Source organism: Melanotaenia boesemani, chromosome 18, assembly GCF_017639745.1.
Source record: "Melanotaenia boesemani isolate fMelBoe1 chromosome 18, fMelBoe1.pri, whole genome shotgun sequence".
Taxonomy (NCBI): Eukaryota; Metazoa; Chordata; class Actinopteri; order Atheriniformes; family Melanotaeniidae; genus Melanotaenia; species Melanotaenia boesemani.
In genome coordinates, this window is record NC_055699.1 from 21,073,074 (window position 1) to 21,097,453 (window position 24,380).

The 24,380-nt window shown below is 38.7% G+C and overlaps 1 protein-coding gene across 2 annotated transcripts in view; it reads left to right on the forward strand.

The window, feature by feature from the left end:
* Window positions 1-13,930: 13,930 nt before the first annotated feature.
* The window catches only part of LOC121628487 (melanoma receptor tyrosine-protein kinase-like), a 48,087-nt gene continuing 37,637 nt past the window's right edge, over window positions 13,931-24,380 (forward strand). Inside the window, exon 1 of one of the 2 annotated variants that reach the window (XM_041967517.1) lies at window positions 13,931-14,171. In XM_041967517.1, the coding sequence (XP_041823451.1) occupies window positions 14,090-14,171 (82 nt within the window). In that variant the 5' untranslated portion in view covers window positions 13,931-14,089. The remainder of the gene's footprint in view (window positions 14,172-24,380) is intronic. The other variant, XM_041967519.1, reaches the window with a different exon arrangement.

Below are 24,380 nucleotides of genomic sequence, written 5' to 3' on the forward strand. Positions count from 1 at the left end.
AAATTGAATTAACCATTTAGGCGGCAGAGTTTTTCAGAGAAAATGTTAAATGTTGAATTCACGAGGCTTTAGCTTAGAAGTTGTTACAGATAAAGAAATACAGTAAATGAGAAAAAACGTTGAATAATACCCAGAATTTATGACGGTAGTAAATCTACTCGTCTCTTTTACACATTGATTGGAAATTAGCAAATAGTTGAGAAGACATTTCATCAGCAGTGAAATAGAGTTTGTCTGTTTTCTCTGTAATCTGCTCTGTATCACCGACAATGAGCCGATCCTTGGATGGACGGACGGACGGACGGACGGACAGATGGATAGATAACCAAATGGTCCCTGCAAACTCTGACACATCTGACACTCTCACATCTTATTTTAGCCGATGTCTTTTTGTACAATCTTCGGCTTGCTCTTTTTTGGACTTCATCAGAAACACTGAAGACACTGTATTTAGTTTCACAATCAGAACAATTGAACAACGAAAACCAGCATTTTCTAGTGATTGTAGACTCTGATCTACAATGAGCTGGGTCTACCCCGACTTCACAGAGGGACATCACATGCAAACAAGCAATAATACCAGAGGGATATATATAAACTGGTATACTGAGTGAACGTTTGTTGCTTCCACTCACCGTGACTGAGTCCCACACCGATCATAAGAAGACAAACAGCCAGTTTTGTTCAGAACAAACAGAAGCTCAACATTCAGCCTGAGGACATTCTCACTATTGATCACACACAGTTTCTTTAATCATCACCTTGTTCTTTAAGCCGTCTGGGCTCATTAGTTTACCCCCCTCTCATCATCTCTAATCCCTCATCCTCTTTCATTGTTTGCCCTTTCTCATTCTTCTCTTCAGAGTTAAACCAAAACTCTCTCAGGGTTTTGGTTTAACTCTGCTTGAACTAATCAACAGATTTTCTCATCGTCAGACAGAAAAGTGAACAAACCAATGAAGTTGTGTTAAATAAATACTGACAGGAGAACAATAAGTGCTCCAAACACATTAGAACTCACTTATTAAATATTTACAGGAGACTCCATCATGTGCATGCTCAGCAGGTCCCACATGATTTTAAAGCATGATGTGTGATCTATAAAGTTACAGAGCAAATGAGTATGAAGTTTGATTTAACACTGAAGATGGTCCTGATGGTGATGATGGTGACTGGCAAACAGGTCTACTCTCTAATGACAATTACAAATATTTTTAAGCCTTTTCAAAATTACTTTTATGTCATTTTTTTACTTTATTTAAACAGGTAGTCCCATTGAGATCCTCCAGAATTATTCATGCTAGGTAACAGCTTAATGTTTTCCCTTTCCCACTTTGTTCTTATTGCCAAGTCGCACAGGAAGTGACAACTCTTTCAACCAATCAACGGATTGCATTGTATCAAGCTCCACCCATTTTAGATGAATTGCTAAGATTGGGACCCCAAAGGAAAGGTCCCAGAAAACTAGGAAGGGTTGGAACAAATAGTTTGGCACCCTTTCAGGTTTTTGCTGGTGGAAGGACAAAAAAATGGGTATCAATTCAGTTCATATGAACCTGGACCTGTTGGTGGAAATCAGGGTTTGGTGTCCTACTGGAAGACTTGGAGGTGGTGAAAGTTGAAGAGAGGGAGGTCCAGGGGTCTATGCTCAGGTTTTTGGATGGATGGATGGATGGATGGATGGATGGATGGATGGATGGATGGTTCTAACAAACTGTCTGGAGTTTTGCCAAAAGAAATGATGACATGACAACAGTGGAAATGAGGCAGAATGAGAGATAAACTTGCAGATTGCAGCAAGTTGTTCAAGCATGCTACCGTTAGTTTACTGGCAGATTCTTCTGAAAAAAAACTCTGACATGCAAGTGTACTGTATGTGGAGGTGTGATCACCAACTGCAGAGGCTCATGTGTCACTGATTCAGTTATTTTTTAGGTCAATAGCAAACTGTGTGTGCATGTTTTAAGAGACAGTTGTGTCTAGAAAAGCATGCCGAGACACTGTAACTGGGATACAACCAATAATGGTGCGTGTTTACGCATTAAATCGTACCCTCAGAGTTTCTTTATCTCATGTAAACTGGTGAAGTGTAAAAACACCACATATATGGAGGAAAGTGAAGCTCATGTGGACAACATTTATAGCAAACACATTATTAGTAAAAAAAAAAAAAAAATCTGTATTTAAAGATGAAATGATACATTTTTTCTGATAGAAGAAAAACAGACACAAATACAACAAAAATATTTCCACAGTCTCACTGAGCAACTTAATTGTATTAAAAAATAGATTTTGATGCAGAAACACACACAGTGAAAGTGGTGATGGGGGCAAATGAAGACAGAACGGTTTATAGGTTATCCAGTAACATGGTTCCAGATTGTCTGATCAGTAAATGAACTGGTGACTGGTGAGGGTGTCAGGATTGGGTATAAAAGGAGCATCCACTGAAGGTTTAGTCTTTCTGAGCAAGGATGGGTCTTGGTTCACCATTTTGTGTCAAACTTCATCAGACAATCATCAATCAAGTTCAACAAATATTTCTCAATCAAGGTTGTAAAAGAAATTAGGTCTTTCATCATCTAAAGAGCAGAATATTTCACAAAGATTCAGGGAGTCTGGGGGAAATTTCAAAGTGGAAAGGCCTTTAAGTCCTCAGGCAGCACTGCAGAAAAAATAAATACGACCAAATGGACTCAGGAGGACCTTGGAAAACATATTTTCACTCATCACAGTCCATCTCTGCATCCAGAAACTGAATTATACAATGAGGAAGACATATATCAACTCAGGGGTGAAAGTAAGCCAGTACGGTCCGGTACTGTGTACCACTAAAAGATTCACTGGCAGTTCGCAGTACCAGGAAGATGGACGAGTGGCTGCCTGCTATAAAGGCCACAACTAGTCACGACTGCACTCTGGGTCAGACAATAGATCTATTAGCAACATACAGTTTTAAAAACTACTTTGTGTGTTTAAAAATTCCTTCATTACAAATTTTTTCTGAACTGTCGGTGCTGTTTTAGTCCATACTGGACAGAGCTTTGACCGGGCATCTCCCTCTCCTCCTCAAGGCTCTTGCTTTGTTCCCTTCCGCTCCCTCGGAAAGAGCCCGGTGGCCTCCTCTGTACCCAGCCTTCGAAACGCGAACCACACGTTATGTCTTTACTTTCGTTGCTGAATGCTTAGATTAAAATCAGTAGGACAGTAAGCAGTTGTGTTTTGTGTTTTCGTGTTTATTTTTTTGTTTGTTTTTATTTTGTCTTTCAATTTTAACAGCACAGAACAACAAAAGTGCTTAATGACCGGAGATTTCACTGTGCGTCTGCTTCTTAAACATAGCGATTGCTATGGGGGTTGGCGCGTTTGATTTATTGCACTGGGACGTTTTCCACACCTGGTCAACTGACGTAAATAAATTGCAATAAATTACACCAACAAAATTCCACACATTCTTGTGGTTGGCTTAAATACTTTTAACAAAATTTAAATATCTACCAGTTATCATCTTGTGACTTCATGAGCTGTTCTTCGAGACTTGTACTCTTCATATTTATTAACGTTGCAATGAAAATAAATAGATTTATTTTTCCCTACTCCATAGGCCAACACGTAGCCTACAGTAAAATATTGACATGTTTTTATTTGTTTCAGTTTTGAGTTTGTTATTTTAACCCATAGGAATCCGACGTGACATATTTGTCACATACAGTTTCTTTGCTTAAAATTGTGTTGAACACAGTCTGATACTTTTTTTCACTCTCCCCTCTCTTCTCCTCACACTTCCCCTCACCTTGTTTCCTTTGTCAGGGCCAGCATTAAATGCAACTTAGCAATATTAAAATAAAGAACAATAATCATGGATTAAGGTGAGCCTTATGTCCTCCATGAATATGAGATTGCAGCAAGTTGTTCAAGCATGCTGCCTTTAGTTTACTGGAAGACAGGTAACAGGTCAGATGGCAGATTCTTCTGAAAAAACTATGACATGCAAGTGTACTGTATGTGGAGGTGTGATCACCAACTGCAGAGGCTCATGTGTCACTGGTTCAAGTAGTTTCTCAGATCAACAGCAAACTGTGTGTGTGTGTTTTAAGAGACAGTTGGGACTTGTCAAGAAAAGCATGTTGAGACACTGTAACTGTGAAAATGAGGGATACAACCAGTGAGTGTGTGTTCATGCATTAAAATGTACCCTCAGAGTTTCTTTATCTCAAGTAAACTGGTGAACTGTAAAACCAACCACATAAATGGAGGAAGGTGAAACTCATGTGGGCAACATTTATAACAAACACATAAGTCAAGAAAAAAAGACATTTCAAAGTGGAAAAAAAGAAGATAATTTGTTGTAAAATCAGTATTTACAGAAAAAAATAGAAATGTTCTTAGATGGAAGAAAAAAGAAACAAACACAACAAAAAAGATTTCCACTGTTTCACTGAGCAGCTTAGTTGTATTAAGAAATAGAATGTGATGCAGCAACACACACAGTGAAAGTGGTTATGAGGGCAAATAAGGACAGAAATGTTTTAGAATATCCAGTAATATGATTCCGGAAGATTCTCCAATCAGCAAATAATTCATGACTGGTGAGGGTGTCAGCGTTGGTTATAAAAGGAGCATCTACTAGAAGTTTAGTCTTTCCAAGCAAGTATGAGTCTTGGTTCACTAGTTTGTGCCAAACATCATCAGACAATTATCAGTCAAATTCAACAGGTATTTCTCAATGACAGATTGTAAAAAAGTAGATCTTCCATCATCTGCAGAGCAGAATATTGGACAAAGATTCAGGGAGTCTGGGGAAATTTCAAAGTGGAAAGGCCAAGGGCAGAAATCTCCTTTGGAATGTTGGTAATAAAATAAGAAATGTGAAAAAAATCACTGAAACCTCCAGACATCCATCATTCTAGTAAACATAATTGAATTAAAATTAGTTTTATCCCGGTGTGGCAGGGCTTTCTTAGAGATAGGGTGAGAAGCTTGGTGATCTGGGAGGGGCTCAGAGCAGAGTCGCTGCTCCTTCGGATCGATAGGAGCCAGATGAGGTGGCTCGGGCCTCTGGTCAGGATGCCTCCTGGACACCTCCCTGGTGAGGTGTTCCTGGCACATCCCATGCGGAGGAGAGCCCGGGGAAGACCCCATACATGCTGGAGGGTCTCTCAGCTGGCCTGGGAACGCCTCGGGATCCCCCCGAACGAGCTGTCAATTGTGGCCGTGGAGAGGGAAGTCTGGGTTTCCCTGCTTAGGTAGCTGTCTCCGCAACCCGACCCCGGATAAGCGACATAAGATGGATGGATGAATAATTTAATTACGTTAAAATATTATGTTGGAATTTTACACCAATTAAATGAATTACAGATTCATCTTCATGTTGTGCTTTTTGCAAACTATGTAAGAAAAGAAAAGAAATCAACTTTAAACACCTAAACTGTTTTTATTCTACAATGCACCACTGAAACGAACTGAGGTGTTTCTGCCTGGCAACACACTGTCAGCTCTTATTCAGGACAAATCAGTAAAGAAAACCATTAAGTTGTTTTTCAGCATCCAGATGCTGCATTGGCAAGAAGCGAGCGGTTGCTCACAAAGGAATTTTCTGCAAACAGCACAAAAACACACAGGGTACAGAGCAGTTATTAATTATGAATGCAGCAAATGCTGTATTGTAGGTGAAATCAGTGACCCCATTAGCATGAAAACACATGTGGAACAAATAAAGTCGATAAACGAATGTGACAAAACAGAGTTACGCAAGTCAGTTTCTAATAAAAACACCAAATTAGAACTGCTATCTGTCAGCACAACAGTTAACAAATAAAACTGAACACAGTTAAAAAAAAACTAATACAGAAAGTGAAAAAAAATGGACATTCAGTTAGGAAAGATTTTAATTCCTGGTGTATTTAAAGCTGTCCAGTGATGATCTGATCACTCATAATGTGTGGACATGAAGTGGAAGTGCTGTGGAAATAACTGTAAAATGTATTTAACTAGTCATTTTTGCCATGTTGGGACTCTTTTCAGTTCAGAAGGACTAAAACCTGAAAATAACTGTTCTGTGGATAAGTAGCAACGTAGCAAGAGTCTAAAACACACAAACTCACTTTAGGCTGTTTCATGTAATCAGTGACCTCCTCCCTGAGTTCAATAACACATACTCAGAATATAGCACGATAAGTCAGATAAGATGTTATTTGCCTGTCAAACTTTCCTTCCTTTTTGACCAGACTGAGAATCTGAGTTGTAGATTTGATGTAGATTAACTGATAGATTACCATAACAGCTGGTGAGACCAAACTCAAAGACTGATTCTACTGTGTCAGGATTCTATCGCTCTGAACCCCTAGATATTGGAAAGTGGTCACCTGGTTGGAGGCATGACATTTCTACTTCCTCAGTCATTTAAAGCAACTAAAATATAAAAATATAATTTCATTCCTGAGCTCAATCAGACATGTAAATGAAAACTCTGTTCTTTAAACAACAGAGAGCACATTCTGTGTATGGAGCAAATGGAAATAACTCTACATTTCCTATAGATGATTATTGTATCCATGTTTGATCCTGTTTTCAGTTTGGATCAATGCTGCTGAAGCATTGATCGTTGAATAGATGGATCATAGAAATGAAAGTCCAAGTGACAGACTGATGAAGACTATTACCATGATGTTAGCTAAAGTGAGTGTTGCTTTGCAGACACATAGCTCAGCTGATATTGGTTTCTGACTGTTCCTCCTGATCATGTAAGCATGTGTTTTAGTGCCATCACCGTTGAGCCGGTTTCAGCGTTATTCCACAGAAACACCTGACTAACGTTTTGTTTACACCCTCATGAGGTTATTTCTGGGAAGGGAGTGGCAAGTTAAGAAAGTTCAGAGAATCTGTTTGATTCTCTTCACTGGAAAAAATCTACCTAAAGGTCATAAAAACATTGTATCAAAAAGGAATGCAGTGGTTCTCAACATAAGGTCCAGACCCTGAACCAGGACTGTTAAGGATCAGATGGATCTATGAATAATAAACAGAAGAGACACACTAGAAGGTTAACATTTGATGGTTTCTGATTTAATAGATACTGAAAAGTGAAACAAAAGCAGGCCCATGCAAGTTTTATTCAACAGATAATTAAAATGGTTTAATGCAGACGTTTAGATATAAAACAATCATTTTTATACACCATTGCTAGCTAGTTTCAAGTTGTTGTGCGTTTGTTACATGCACATACAAGATGGCAGTGAAATGCAGTCATACAAGCATCCGAGGCTGTACAGCCTTTACCACTAGTAAAAAATATGTGCAAGCTATACAGTCTAACTTTATATATATATATATATATATATATATATATGCATGCAAAATGTAAACCTTGTCAAAGTTCACAGTGTTTTCCAGCATCACTGCAGGGTGGAATTCACAGTTCTGCCAGCCTGAGGGAAGAAGTTCCTCCTGAGTCTCTGTGTTCGCCTTAATGAGCCTTAAGCACCGACCAGAGCGCAGCCACTTGAACATACCATTGTTTGGATATTGAGGGTCTTTCATGATCCTGTTCTCTCTCGCTGTTGTTCTCCTCATGAGGATATCCTGGAGGGTGGGAGTGTTGTATCCATGGTATGCTCTATTGACTTCAGCACCCTCTGCAGGGCCCTACAGTCACAACCAGTACTGTTCCTGTACAGCTGGGTGATGTTACTAGTCAGAACACTCTCCACCACTCCAGCGAAAAACATCCTTAATGATTTTCAGAGAGACTCTGAACTTCCTCAGCTGTCTGAGGTGAAAAAGTGCTGCCTCTCCTTCTTCACCTGGTTGTCTATGTGCAGAGTCCAGCATAGGTCGTGATGTGCACACCCAGGTGCTTGAAACTACAGCATCTCCACCAGACTCCCATTATTTCTCATAGGGGTGTATTTCCTCTGTGGTCTCCTCCCATAGTCAATAATCATCTCCTTAGTTTTGTCTACATTTACCGAGAGGTTGTTAGCATGGCACCACTCTGCCAGTTTCTCCACCTCCCCTGTATACGCCCGCTCATCACTGTTGTTGATGCAGTTGATGCATTGTTGTGTTGGATCTGTCCATTGCTACACAGTCATGGCTACACGGAGGGCTGAGGATGCAGCCCTGTGGAGATCTAGGGTTGAGGATTTGGGGGCTGGAGGTGTGCCTGCCCACCAGCATCACCTGAGTTGAGTTTGACAGGAAGTCCAGGATCCAAGCACACAGGGTGGAGTTCAGCCTCAGACTAAAGTCAATTAACAGCATCCTGATATAGTCCCCTGTGTGCTTGTCCAGGTGGGCTAGGGTGGTGTGCAGTACCTGGGAGATGGTGTTGTCTGTGGATCTGTTTGGCCAGTCAGAGCTCAGAGGTGAGGGTAGTAGTCATTAAGGCTGGCTGTAGAGGCATTTTTTGGCACAGGGAGGATTATGGCTCTTTTAAAGCAGGCAGGGACCACAGAATGACTCAGAGAAAGGTTGAACAACATGGTGAAGACAGGAGCTAGCAGGTCTTGAGGTCTTAACAGGACTTAAGCACCCAATCAGGTCCTGTTGCCTTCCTGCAGCTCACTCTCCTCAGTGTTCTCCTCAAGTCATGTTCTGTCAGGGTGAGAGCATGCACCACTCTGGCAGAAGGAGTCCTAACTGCAGCTCTTAGCCCGCTAACGCCAGCGGAGCTAGCACCAGCCTCAAACTGTGCAGAAAAACTATTCAGGTCCTCACTAGAGCGGGGGCTCTCCTCCTGTAGTCCATTATAGTTTGCAGTCCCTGCCCCAGGCTGTGACTCCACTCTGTCTCTGTACCTCTGCTTAAGCCCAGTACACATAACGATTATCGGACTGTTTTTGTCCCAATTTTGCCCCTCCCCGACCAAGGACGGCAAATGCCCAGTTATCTTGAGTCTAACAAGATTTTTCTGTACATTTATAATTTGGTCTGAGGTGTGTTACGAGCAGATTTGTCCCGATAATCGGCTCCGAAATGGGCGGTAGCCGAGAATTGGAAATACGAAACATGTTCAATATTTTTGACCCGATATCTTGAATTGAAAAAAAACCTCATAAGATTAAAAAAATCCTTATGTGTCTACCAGGCTTAACACAGAGGCAGAGTAGAGCGTCTTCCCAGGAGAACATCTGTGATTAAGCTGAGGCTTTCAAAAAACCTCTGAAAATAGAAATCAAACAAGTCTTGTGTTTTTCAGAGCGTGCACTCTTAGAATTAATATCAAATGTGCATCTTTATTCATTTCTGCAAACAGCTTTAATATCTAACATGTGTGAAAGGGAATAGTGGATTGTGCACAAATGTCACACATTTCACATCATTTCCTTGGTTTCATTCTGTACCGTTGGTGTCGCCGTTTCCCATTTTTCTAGATTTTGTGCATAGGAGAGGGTCAGAGTTGCTGTGAAGGTAGGAACATTTTCCCATCAAGTTGGCTTTTATAAATCCCGAAAGTTGATTGTGATTGCCGTACGGCAGTTTTTGTTTCTAGGGCAGCTTGATAAATGAGATCCCTGGTGAGCACAAGCTTTTGGTGTTTTGGGGGTTACAACAGTTGTTGTTCACCATAAAACAAACTCTTCCACCTTTAGACTTTCCTCCATTCTGTCCTTGCAGAAAACAGAGGATTCTGACGGAGATGTGGCTCGGTCCGGCAGCAGAGGACTGAGCCATGTTTCCGTGAGGCAGAAAGTGTTGCAGTTGACCGAATACAGCACTCCTCTCATGGAGAAGGTATGTGACTGAATTGAGTGTAGATACGTTTTTGATGTTATTGCTCAATATGGGTTTGGAAAGAATTTCATTAAATGGGTCAAATTATTACATCATGATCCAGTTGCTGAGGTCTTTATAAGTGATGTTGTATCTGAGCCATTTAAAATTGCAAGAGGATGTCCTCAAGGATCACCATTATCACCACTGTGGTTCATTTTGGCTATTGAGCTTTCTGCTATGGAAATTAGGTCAAGAAGACACATATATGGTGTTAGAGGCGGTAGTGAGGATCATAAAATAGTTCTTTTCACAGATGTTGTAATTCTGTTTATAAAACAACTAAAATCCTCAATACCAGCAATTATGGATTTTGATTAAAACATTTTGGGATTATTTCTGGATATAAAGTAAATACACAAAAAACTCAAGTCTTCTATATGATTTTAACATCTCAGCTGACTTTATGTAGCTGGGGATAAAGATAAAATCAAAATTTGAAAAGAAATTTCCCAAAAAAATATGAAACTGTAATAGATTTAGCACATAAGAATACTGACAGATGGATTACCTTACCGATCTCCCTTATAGGGAGGATTAACACCTTGAAGATGAATGTATTGCCTACATTTATTTATTTATTTAAAAATATTCCATTAGCACCACCTTTGGATATGTTTAGGAAAATTATTTATAATTTATATGGAATAAAAGAAGTCCTAGAGTCAGATTATTTTTGTTGTACTTACCATTTTATGCAGTGGAATTAAAATGCCAAAGTCTTCATTGGTACTACATGGCAATACAGTTAAGAACAATAATGTACTACTTTTTTTTTACAGGAAATAAACCAGTGTGGACCAGTATGGAATCAGGCATTAAAATACCATTGCACTTATACATACAGACGTGGACAAAATTGTTGGTACCATTCGGTTAATAAAAGAAAAACTCACAATGGTCACAGAAATAACTTGAATCTGGCAAAAGTAAAAATAAATAAAAATTCCATGAAATTTAACCAATGAAAGTCAGACATTGCTTTGCAACCAGGTTTCAACAGAATTATTTAAAAAAATAAACTCATGAAACAGGCCAGGACAAAAATGACGGTGCCCTTGACTTAACATTTTGTTGCACAACCTTTTGAGGCAATCACTGCAATCTAACAATTCCTGTAACTGTCAGTGAGACTTCTGCACCTCTCAGCAGGTATTTTGGCCCACTCCTCATAAGCAAACTGCTCCAGTTGTCTCAGGTTTGAAGGGTGTCTTTTCCAGACGGCATGTTTCAGCTCCTTCCAAAGATGCTCAAGAGGATTTAGGTCGGGGCTCATAGAAGACCACTTTAGAATAGTCCAATGTTTTCCTCTTAGCCATTCTTGGGTGTTTTTAGCTGTGTTTTGGGTCATTGTCCTGTTGTAAGACCCATGACCTGCGACTGAGACCAAGCTTTCTGACACTGGCCAGCACATTCTCTCTAGAATCCCTTGATAGTCTTGAGATTTCATTGTACCTGCACAGATTCAAGACACCTTGTCCCAGATGCAGCAAAGCAGCCGCAGAAAATAACAGAGCCTCCTCCATGTTTCACAGTAGGGACAGTGTTCTTTTCTTCATATGCTTCATTTTTCCATCTGTAAACATAGAGCTGATGTGCCTTAACACGTCCCTTTGGTCACATTATTTTCAGTCTTTTCTAGAGGGCACCATAATTTTTGTCCAGGCCTGTTTCATGAGTTTATTTTTTTAAATAATTCTGTTGAAGCACGGTTGAAAAGTAATGTCTGACTTTCATTGGTTAAATTTCATAGAATTTTTATTTATTATTACTTTTGTCAGATTCAAGTTATTTCTGTGACCATTGTGAGTTTTTCTTTCATTAACCGAAGGGTACCAACAATTCTGTCCACGTTTGTATATTCAGCTGAGTATAAATGTTTAAGGAAACATGCTCATCATCCTGTGGTTCTTAATATGATAAATGTTTGGTATGAAGTAATAAAATACAAGAAAATTAGTAAGCCAATATCACGGTATATTCCGATATGGGGTAATAATTTTTTCTTATCGGGCAAGTTGGATGGAGGGTTTAAAATATGGGCTGATAAAGGAATTGTCAATTAGAAGACCTTTACAAGAATAACACTTTAATGACATTTGAGGAATTAACTTTAAAGTATGACATTCCCCCTAAAAAATTCTTTAAGCTCCTGCAGGTACGAACTTTTATACAACGCAAAACAGACAAATCAACTTCTCGAACATTCACCTCTTGAGAAAATGGTAACAAAAGCTCCTAAAAACAAGGACTTGATTTCATGCTGGTACAGCTGGTTAGTACGAGGCTCTGGTGAAACTTTAAAAAGTAGACTTCAAATATGGTGCAGAGATTTAAATGAAATAATTACTGAAGATGAATGGAAATCAATATGTAAAAAAAATCTCAGAGATTGTCCACTAACACCAGAGTAAAATTGTTACAATACAATTGGCTAATGCAGACATACATTACACCTGTTACATTTAATAAATACCACAATAATATACCAGGCACCGGATTTCCGCCGACCACTCCTGGGCCCTGTGAAATAAGTCTGAAAACTTGTTTGTAGCATGTTTCCCAAAGTCCACAAATGTGCTGCAGTCATAAGTTATCCTGCTTGAGTTAACCTGGGATAACAAAAGTTAGAAAAACTAAATAAAAAAGAAATAAATCACACAGCCTAAGTGGAGCAGTCCGGACAGCATCTGGATGATTTGGGTTTGGATTTAGCTAGCTAGCTATATTTTAGCATTTGCTGCAAAACATAACTTTTCATGTTAATTCTTTATTTTCTTTTTTTTTTATTTAAAAATGGATTAAAAATCTATTTTTATTTATTTTATATAACCTGTATTTTACCAGGGATACAAATCAATGGTGGTAGAACCTCTTTTACAATGGTGATGACAGCACAAGTAAAAGCTAAATTACACCAAAACAACATAAAAATGACTGTAATAACAGAAATAAGGACTTGCTGAAATAAACATTAAACAATAAAAACAAAACAAATATAGCACTATAGGTAACACGAACAAACAGTAAAAGACTAATTAAACAAGCATTCAAATAACTACACCTAACTGTGTAAGCTCAGGTTATTTTGCAGCCTGTTTCAGGCAACAAGGGGTAGAATACATAAAATCTTTCCTTCCTAGCTCAGCCCTGACCTTAGGGATCGATAGCAAACATGATCGAAGATCATAGCTGCAAGTTAATTTCTATGTTATATATTTGCAAATAGGAAGGAAGAATAGCCTGTATGCCTACATTAAAAAGTACCAATGTCCCAACGTCTAATTTTAAAAAAGGCCACACCACACTAGAATACGAGACAGAACTGTTAGTTAAAGATCTGAGAACTGTAACAAATCTTAAAGCCCTGTGGTAAAGAAAATCCAGCTTAATGAGATATTAAGTTGGGACATTGATTAAACTAGTAAAAATATAGATAAAAACCCATCTTTTCCTTGCCTACATTATAACTGCCTTCATTTCTTCCCATGAGATACCACAAAATCAGGAATATTTGAAGGTTGACTTTTAAAAATTTAAATTGGAATCTAAAGATTGATAATTTGTTTAGATTGATTTCAGATTATTTTTAAATTAATTTAGTTTAAAATAATAAGAAAATTCTGCCGGGGGGGACGAAGATTCAGGAACTTCTCATGCTGGTTGTCGATGCCTCATGACCACTAGGGGGCCCCAGAGAGCAGCGTCCAGCGTTCATTTCTTCACTGAGGTTTATTCAATTTAATTTAGTCCAAATTCGCTGAATATAATCATAGAGCCTAAATAATTGTATTTCAAAAGTGAAAAACACACACACACGAGGACGTTTTGGTTTAAATGTTTTTTTTTCTGCTGTATTTGTGTGTATTTGTAGAGATAACCTCACAGTGAAGAAGTGAGGACTATACTTATTATCAGATGTTATTATTTTATGCTTTAGTTTTGTTTTATTCATCTTGTGTTTTCCCAGAACAACCTGGTTCATTTCTGTGCTTCTGTTTTTCTTTGTTTGGTTGTTTTCCACATTCATAGAAACATTAAACACACTTTCTCTGTCCACGTGTTCAGACATATATTGATTTCCACGTCATGTCAATGAAACCAACTGAAGTGGAAGCAGGGAACGAAGAGTGTGGAAGGGAGGAGGAGGAGGAGGAGGAGGTGTGGAGCTGCCTTTGGAGTCCTGAATGCGCTCAGACCCGTCATTCAGCTTCGGCCCAGGAACACCTCCGAAGCTCTGCGGCTGCGATTAATGGAGAATCCGTCTGTCCGCAAACAGCACAACATTCACCGGGAGGATCTGACCTAAAGAAACATGAAGTTTGCGTCCGGAGGAGCCGCGGCGCTGCTGCTGCTGCTGTTCGGCCGCTGCTGCTGCACCAGTCCCGGCGGGGGAGGTAGGACTGCGCCCGGGGTGAGAGCTCCGGAGGGCGGGTGGGAAGGAGGGAACTGGCACGCGGAGAGTTGAAACTTTGTGACGAAAGTTGGAAATGAGCTGGTTCTACCGCTTTAATGAGCGAGGTAACGATTTTACCTCCGCTATACTGTTCCAGGTGTCCCGTAGATTTCAGACAGAAAAGTTTCCTCTTCAGAAGATTTGATCCCAGGTGAAGCTCATGTTCAGCTTCCTCCTGCTGATGAGGACATCCCCACACAGATGACTGGGAGATTATTAAACTATTTTTTTTTAAATCAAAGATCATATAGAAGTGAGACAAAACAAAAAAGCTGTTTCTTGAAAAATCATATCATGACAAGATAAATTCAGATTATCAATGATGCTGCTAATGAAAACCTCACACTGCTGTCAGGATTTGATGATGGAAAGGAGCTTTGAGCTGAGATCCTCCATCGCCTTATTTCCTCTCTGCCTGTTGTGAAACAGCACGTGTCTCCCGGCTGAAAAATCATAGAGGTCCCACCAGGAATCTCAGCCAGGCTGCAGCCTTTACTTCCACTGATGATGGTTTATAAAGTGTCTGAGTCAAACAGAGGTCAGATAGAAAAATAATAGATGGATATAATAGAAATAGATATCATGACATAATTACAAGAGGCAGGAAAATGCAGTTTTGAAGACTTTTGTGGAAAAATACATTAAATGAATCAACTAAACATCTTAGTTGTAGGTGACAGATTTTATCTGAGGGGAGGACGATGTTACAACAGATTCACTATTAAAAACAGAATTATCTGTCGGAGTGAGAAGTCTCAGCAAGTGAGTCCTGCAGATTTCCTGACCACGTCTGTCAAAGAGGACGAATAGTGTCCAAACAAAAATATACTTTTAATAATAAACATTATCACTTATTTTTATTCTGTGACCCTTAACTGGATTAAATGGATGCATGTGGATGGATATATAGATAGATATATAAATGAATGGATGGGTTACGTTTTAACTTAAACAAAAAATAAATGCAACGTTGTTAAAATCTAAAATATTAAAAGATAAATATCTTTTATTTGAGGTTTGTTTCTTTTCAAATATTTGTCTCTTTTAGTTTGGGTCCCTTGAATGCCGGCTCTTCCGGCTCCCAAATGGCTCTGCATTCAGTATCATTTGGAGTTTTTACTTTAGTCTAATTTAGAAATTATGAATGGTTTGTGTGTTGGTGAGCAACAGTAATTACTGTTAAACATTATAATAAAAAAAAATCAAACTTTTAAATGAACTGAACACATAATTTTTTATGACATGCAGCCAGATGTTGACTCCATTTTGTTTGCGACTGTTATTTGTAGATTTAATATATTCAGGCTTTGACAATATAATAAAAGACTCAATTACAGAATGATAAAGAAATCAGAAAGTGTCCCACTGGGAGCATTAACCTCAGAGAGGAGGCAAGTTCACACCGTGGGTGGAGTCCATCAGAAAGTTTTTATTCACAAGCAGTGTTTGACGGTGTTAGGTGTCATGATAACTCCCTGCTGTCATCATATCCTCCATGTTTTCTCATCAGCTTGTATTTAGGAAAAACAACCAGAACACAGAGAAGGTCAGTAGGAATCAGACTTTTTAGCTCAAGCTTAGAGTATTTTAAATATATCTGGAAAATATTTTGCTGGGTGTGGTCACTGCTGTGTTTTACAGGTTGTTTTTTTTACCTTGTCTTATTCAGCATCATGGCAGCAGATTGATGGTGAGGTTGCCAAGAGGAGCTTTAGAAATGTAAAGGTTGATACTTCCTCATTGTTCTTTATATAGTTAGCCTCATAGCACAACTGCCTTAATTTGGCTAAATTGTTATATCAGGCTAACTTTACCCTCCTAATATTGCTGATTTATTGTGCATCATTGCCTATAAAACCTTAAAATATGACTTAGATGACTTATAATAATGCAATAATGGCTCATGAATTATTAAATTATATATTTATTCCTGCTTGTATTGTCTGCTGGAATAAATGAGAAAATGTTAAGAGAACAAAAAGTGAGGGATTGAAAACCTGAAAAGAAGATAATGATGCAAAAGATACAGAAAACAATACCAAAAACTTAAAAACCAACTCAAACAGGAAAACCAAACACCAGCTCCTAGAAACACAAAAGAAAAAAACATTTATGGCCTCTGTAATATTCAAAGTGGAGAATCATCAGGAGCACCTACAGGAACACAGAGAAAACAGAACAGAAACTACAGCAACTGCAGAAAGTAAATGAAAGCGTAACTAGCTAGAATAAAACCTGCAGGACAACATAGTTATTGTATAATAAACATGTGTTAGTGAATAAATTAAGTATTTTCATTTGTATTTATTGGGGTTTTATTAGTTTAGTTTTTTTAAGGACTGCATGCAAACAATGTAATTCATGTGAGTATCATTCAGTTCATCTAATTTTCATGGGAAATAGTTGCTGTATTTACTTTGTGTTACACAGTCCTCGTCCCTGTTCAAGCTAGAGATGCTAGCGATACCATTTTTTTTCCTGTGGATTCAATGCCTTTAGTTTATGGCACTTTTTCATCAATACTGATATTGATGATTGTACGTTTTCCATTAATATCTTTATTGCAAGCCCAGTATGAAATATAAATAAAACTCAAGAACATCAGTTGGTGAATGGATTTTCTGCTTGATGGATTTTCCTTGTTTTTTTCTGATCTCACTCTGTAAAAATTATCTTTGTAAAGTGAAGAAATGAGAAAATATCAGCCTGATTGTTGTATTGATTAGGTGCAACAACATTAAAAGCACAGTGGGATTGACACAGATCAGCCATAAGATTAAAACCACCAGGCTAAGATGGTGGAAGTCCGTGTTTTTGTCTTCGTGAGATCATGGACACCTCAGGTGGGGGTTCATTCAGTTTCGGGTCACTTGTCCTGTTAGCTGAGTCGGTTTGGATTACTGTAAATCCATTTAACAGTTACTTTCATCCAAAGCAACTTGCAGAAGCGACGACTGATGTTCCTGATAGTTTTTGTTGCTTCTGTCATTCCTGAACAGTGTTTTGCTTGTTTTGTCAGCTGGAATAAATAAAAAAATTCGTGCAAACCTGGGAATTAAGAGCGATGAGTGAATTATGCCATTTGAGTGAATCTCAAACTAATCAGGCTTAAATACGAGTTTTGTACTAAAAAGAAAGGGAATAAGTGACAAGAGGAATTGCTGAGCTCAGCTGGCCAGACTGTTATCAGTGTGTGTGTGTGTGTGTGTGTGTGTGTGTGTGTGTGTGTGTGTGTGTGATTGTTTTTCAGTTCTAACTAAAAACAGCTGACTGCATTCACTCTTTGTCTTGACAAGTATTTGATTATGAGAAGCATTTCCATAACTGAGTATGTTTGTGTGACTTTCCCCGTTTTGAATAGACTGTTGTGTTGTTACACTGGTTAGCAGTCAAAAAACAGCATCTGCAGGTCAAAGCTGAGGGTTCAGTTTCTCCTCAGTTTGTTGGGATGAAATGTTAGTAATACTTAAAAAGAAGCTGTTCAGTTGGGATTATTTTGACCTTGTGTAGAATAACTGACTGTATGGTCCTTAAGGGTCTTGTGGAAGTATTTGAAAGGTTACATAGACCTTGAAATGGTGATAGTCAAAGATTTTTAGGAGTTTTTTTTTCAGATTATGAGGATGTAGAAGTGTTTCAGGGGTGGAAAAAGTCATTTAGACGCTTTAGAAGGACTTGAAGAGGTTGTAAGGTTACACATGAAGAGGAGATTCTCAAAATGACTAAAGATATTTCATGTTCTTAAAATGTGCCTTAAGTCTTTCACAAGCCTGGGATGTTCATGGAGGTGTTTGGAAGAATCTCTGTGTACTTTAGGAGGTTGTTTAGGAGTCTCTGGTGGTGCTTTATAATAGTATGCAAAAAGTCTTCAGGTTCCTGATATCTCACAGAATCTCCAGAATCCGTTTAGAGCTTTGAAAGTGTTGGGTTATTAGCGTTTAGACGTCTTCAGGGAGGTTTAATAAGAACTCTGAAAATAGGTTTAAAGTTACTGAAAGGGTTGCAGAATGCTTCTAAAGGGCAGCATGTGAAGGGATAAGGACACAGATTCCTCAGGGGGTTACAGATCCTTAAGGATGCCACAGAGGTTTAGAAGGTCTTTGCTTCTAAAGAAGCTGAGGTCCACTGGGAGGTTTACATAGTTCATGAAAATTACCAAAGGGGGAAGCTTTAGGACAAACAGGAGAACATTTCGGTGGTCCCTAACCAGAAAACAAAGCAGAGCATCATCAAGAGCACCAACAGGAAGGAAAATTGTGAAAACACAAACAGCACCAGTAACAAACATATGAAAGCATAACTGTAGCTATTGGTGATTAAACCTTCTGGATAACAATATCCTTAATGATGTTTCCAGGTAAAAAGATATTGCAGACATTGCAGAGGAGGATCCAGATTTTAGACTCCTTAAATGTCGCACACTTTCAGGAGACGAGTGAAAGTCTCACTACAGCCAAAAAACTGAAAACAAAACCTAAATTAAAGCTCAACCAAATTACAGTACCAATCTCTACTTATGTAGGTAAAAACTGACTTATATGGCCATGGAACAAGAAGGGATGTTATTTAGCATGAAAAAAAGTCAGCTATGAAAGTGCACATACACACATCCTCAGTACAGCACATACACACAGCCATCCTGGACTTGAAATCAAAGACCTTAGAGCAGGAACTGTCTGCACATCGGGGTAAAAACATGAGTACACAGCTGTATCTTCACATCGCAAGTAGCTGTTTCATCTGTTGCATGGTGTTAGATATCATTATTATACATCATTAAGGTGTACTTGCATCAGTGCTGTTGCCGTGGTAACACATTGCTTAATGCACACTGAGCTATAGGCCATTTTGTCATTGAGAAAGTATAATGTCACTTCTAAAAAATTAAAACATATTTCTCTTTGATGACACAACCCGCCTCTGATTGGTCTGCAGAGACGGTAATCATCATATTCAGCTGCTTTTCTTGATTGGTCATTGAACATGACGGTGGAGTGTTTGAGAGTGTGAGCTGAGAGTCTGCCGGATGTTTGTTGTGTTCATGAACCTGAGATTCATCTGCAGTATATCATCAACATCAACTGTTGTGACTGCACTGAGTGTGGGCTCGGAGCTGAGAGATAAGACATTCAAGGCTCTTAATAATCCTGTGGTTGCGTGTGTGCGTACATGTGTGTGTGTCAGCCTTGTTTCCATTGAGTTTGACTTTGTAAAAAGACCATGGCAGTGTGTGTGCTTGTCTTTGTTTGTGCTTCTTTGGAGGCAGTTGACTGAATCTGTACACGGACAAAAAAACACAAAAAAGTTGGAGTCCCGTGGTAACCATAGCGATGGCATTAGCATAATAAACGGAAACTTTACAAAGAATAATCGACCCCACTGAAAACACACTGGAACTGACTAAGATCTGTGAGTTCCAGCTGATTTTTGGAGTTTTGATTGGCTGGTTAGGAGGAGGCGGGGCTTATCCATTCTGTCCTTTTGTGTTTCTTTAAGGTCAGATTGTGCTTCAGTTTCGGGTCACATTTTGTGTTTTTGTGGCTGTCTATTTCTTTAGTATCTCGATTTTATGTCTCATTGACGTCATTTTCATAAAAAAAAATACCAGTTAGAAAAGTGGAATTAAACAAACATTTTGTTGCCATAAAAAGCTGAAATTCTCTGAGTTTTTGTCTTCATTCAGATATCAAGCGCCGTGTGGTGAAATGGGGAGCAGCAGGTGGGCTGCAGGCTGGTCTTGAAGCCAGTGTTTGGTGTCTTTCTCAGCAGTGACAGTTAACAGAAGTCCTATGCAGCTTGTGGGATTTTCAGTGCTGGAATGTGAAGAATGCCAATACTAGCTCAGAAAATGTTCACAGGATTACACATGCAGTTCGGCCAACCTGGTCTCTGCATTGCTACATGCAAACTTTGTGTTTGAAACAGGGAAGCTGCCCATGACAACCCGCTGTCATGCAGAGCTGCAGCTGGATGCCAGTTATCTGTTTTCACACCTGCAACCTGCAGCAGATACCTGCAGCTGGACAGCATTTACATGTTCATGGTTGTTTACAGGAGTCCTGAAGTGGCTCCACTTACATGCAAAGCAACATTCTGAATATATAACATATTTTTAAAAAAATCAATTCAACATAAATCCTATGGAAGCTATTGCAATAATGCTCCAGTTGCATATCCTGATGAAGGACCTGCGTCTGCAAAGCCTTCATAATGTCCACATGCCTCTGAACTCAGAGCATTATTCAGCTTTCTTTCTCAATTCAACAGTTCTTTCTCCTTTTTTCCCCACATATTGATCTGCACGAGCTGCTGGAGCTTATGCTGCTTCCAGTGTTTACTGGAAACTCACTACTTCTGAATTTCAATAAGGGCTAATCCAGGAAACTTCTTTGGTAGTGTGATTTGTAAGGAGCACTTCTAAAGTTTTTAGTCCTGAGTTTTGCATTTCACACTGTCCATACTGGAAGTTATTATCATTCTCCTTTATAATAAGTGCTAATAAAAGTGAATTAAATGAATTAAATTTGATTGGTTCAGTTCCCTGGAAAATATGGAATCATAACTTTTTTCTCAATCTAAACAAATATTACATGATTTTCCTTTAGTGAAGAGAACTGTTGGCAAGAATATTTTGTTAATATCTTAGATGAGATCAGGTTTATTAATTCCCTTGAAGGACAATTCTTGTACCACCAAACAGTGCATGCATTCAACAATAAATGGTCATTAGAAAAAAGAAAGTAAGAAAGAAAATTGTAATATTATTGCAATATCAATATGCACAAAAAGATTGCAAAGGCATCTGGAGGGCTGGTGCAGGTGTGTTAATGAAGACTGCGTTCCACCTCTGTGCTGGTTAGTTGTAGGAATAGAAATCAGAGCGTCCTCTAACTGGAACGCTGCCCTCATTAACACATCTGTCCTGTTTCAAGTCCAAATGTCTTTGTAATCTCTCTGTAATGTTTGTAACCCTCAGCCATCAGTTTAATTAACTATGTCATTAAGGACAAAAACTTCCCCTTCCAAAGAAACTGCTGTAAAACGTTACACATAAATGTTTTCCTGTTTTTATTTCAGCATAAATCCCTTGAATAACTTCAGCACTTCTAAAAACTTCTAAACATTGAAAAATTAAATGTCTGCTCGATTACTTGACGTCACTGTTGTTATTTATGAAAAAATACACACAAAATCAGTTATTTCCCACATAACAAATATTGAATAGCAAGGATATTTTTATGTTAAAAATGAGTCAAAAATTTATTTTGCTGCACTTTAAGTTTTTGTGTAGCATCAAATTTCAAATTTACTACCCTCTTTAATTATTTTTTAATTTATAAATGCAGCCGTAATGTCTGCATAATAATCCTCATATCTTAAAGGGATCATTGCGTCCTTTGAATATGACCTCATTCAGATTAAGGTCATCAAAATATTTCGTTTATTTGGTAGCATCATCTTGACTGGCTTAAAAAAGTTATTTTTGATTTGCATCTAAACTTAACTAGCCAGGTTATCTAAGTTGCTGTGCTATTATCCAACCACGTGAGAGGTGTTTAAAGATCAAAGATCATTTTTGTAAACTCTAGTTAGAGAACAATCTGGAAAATTTGCAGTAGATTTTGCAGGTGTTTGGAAAATGTCTTAAAAAGTGTAGGACTGCAGCGCACGAGTAGAAATGAAAACTTTATTTAAACACACCACATCCTTCTGTTTGTGTGCATTTTAATTAGTGTGTATTAATGATTGTATCAGTAAAACCCTCACTAAAACCAAAACATGATGTTATCCTGTACACATCTGGAGCAAAACAACATGTTATTGGTTCTTTGTCTTCCAGTGAAGGGAAATGTTCATCAGTCAGTCAGAAATGTGGTTAATCGATTTTTATCTTTCATGTCTCATGTCTGTGGCGCCTGCACAGCTTCCTGCCAGCTGTACGTATGACAGAACGAATATCTGCGTTTTCAGACGAACTGCAGCAGCATCATCAGACAGCAGCGGACTCGTGCTGCCTTCACTGTCCATCCACCGTTAACCGTCAGAGAGGAAGAACTAGTTTGTGGAATTTTCCTTCAGCAGTTTTGGAGTGAAAGTGAAGCAGTTTCAGACTGAGAAACAAGCACAGTCTCGCTCTGACCTGCAAACACTGCTGCAGGCAGGACACACACACAGAAACACACCGGAACACAAACCTGAGCGTGCATGCAGACATGTGCACGGAGCAGATTTGCTGATATCATTACGATTGAGAAAAAGTTAGTTTAGGAGAGTTTTCTGTTTGTTGGAATGTTTCTTTTCTGGCAGAGTGTGTGATCTCACACAGACTGCTCTTTTATTTTATCCCAGTGAAATGAAGAAATAAAGGTTCCTGCTGCATGTGTGGAGCAGGTAGTTCCTAATGCTTGGTCCTGATCACAGAGAAGTTCAGCAGGGGTTGTAAACTTTTTCCAGACGCACATATTTGTTTACTCGCATCATGTGACTCCACTTTGTGACTGAGCAGCTGATGAGATCAGATTTAATCTTTCTGTGTCAGTTCAGACTCAGCTAAGCTCAAACCTGCTGAGTCCGTCTTCAACGAGACGACAGATTCTCAGCTGGTTGAGACATTCCTGAGGCGTGTGTGTGTGATATGGAGAGGAAAGGTCACTGTTCTGCTAAAGCTTGTTCCTGCAGAAAGATCTGGAACTGACCTTCATTCTTTTTATTTTTTAAAACCATCAGCAAACTAGAGAGAGTTTCCTGCCGTCTTCTCCCACGTTCAGTCTGATAACTGAAGATGAACTTGGACTTTTAAAATAAATCCACCGACTGCTTTGATTGGTTTTTTTGTTTGTTCTTTATTGGCCACAGAGATGTTTTTAAACATGCATTGTATCAGACATAATGCAGGCTTCAGGCATACACCTGCAACATGCTCATTTAATAAAGCACACATAAATCATGCTTTAAAGATGAGGCAGCAATATTAATCAGCTTATGAAGCACTTTGTCTTATCTTTTCTACTTGTGATGCAGCTGTGTTCAGCCTGCCAGGAATATATGATTGTGATTGGTCAGCTGTGGTAAGCTATGCCTTTTTACACGAATGTTATCAAATCCAGAGAAAGAAGTCAGTAACAAGTGTCATCGCCTAGTCAGATCTCCACAGTTTGGGTTACTGCAGTTAAACCAGATCACTCAAACATAACCTGGATGCTGAATCTGCTTCAGTGTTCAGATCCTGGATGTCTCTACCAGCTTTCCAGTTTCTGTTCTGTCTCTACAGCTTGTTGAGCCTTAAAAACATCCCTATTTAAATGCTCTGAAGTGCCTACAGATCAGTAACTGAACACAACAGCATCACCAGAACCAGTTTTGTCTGTTTAAACTTGTCAAAGTTTTGGATTTAGCCCTGAAAAACTGCTATATATATATATATATATATATATATATATATATATATATATATATATATATATATATATATGTGTGTGTGTGTGTATTATTTTTTTTTTTTTTTCTATTTCTATCATTCTGTTCTCCATCTGAATGATGTGAACACAAATGTTGAGTTCCTTACCTAAAATTATGTTCAATACAGTCATTGACAACATATCATGTAGATCAGACCAGAAACAGGTGCCAAGAAAAGAATCTAAAATAAGAGGCAGCTTCAGTTGGAAAAGTTTTTAACCTTAGTTAAAACATCTGAGAGCAAACCTGCTGGTTTCCAGTCCAGTGCTTGACCATTTTCAGAGGAAGTGTGTAACTGAAATTCCTTTATTACTGTGGTATACTCATTGTGACCTTTAAAAACACCAACAAATATCAGCCCTCTGGCCTTTGTCAGGGAGTCAAAGGACCCCTCTTTTTTGACACCCTGATGAAGGCCAGAGGGCTGAAGTGCCTTGATGGTTCGATCCTCGGCCGATGGAGCTCACGTTGAGGTGTCCCTGAGCAAGACACCAAACCCCAAAATTGCTCCTGATGGGTCTTGGTTAACGTCTTTCATGGCAGCTTCTGCCATCAGTGTGAATGCATTTCATTGTAAACTTTCTATTCTTCTCTATTCTATGTTTCCGCTGGCAGCCGGCAAATCAGTTCAGTCTTCTGCTTGTTTTTCTACCACTGCTTGTTTTCTGCTGCCATTTCCAAATAAATCAAT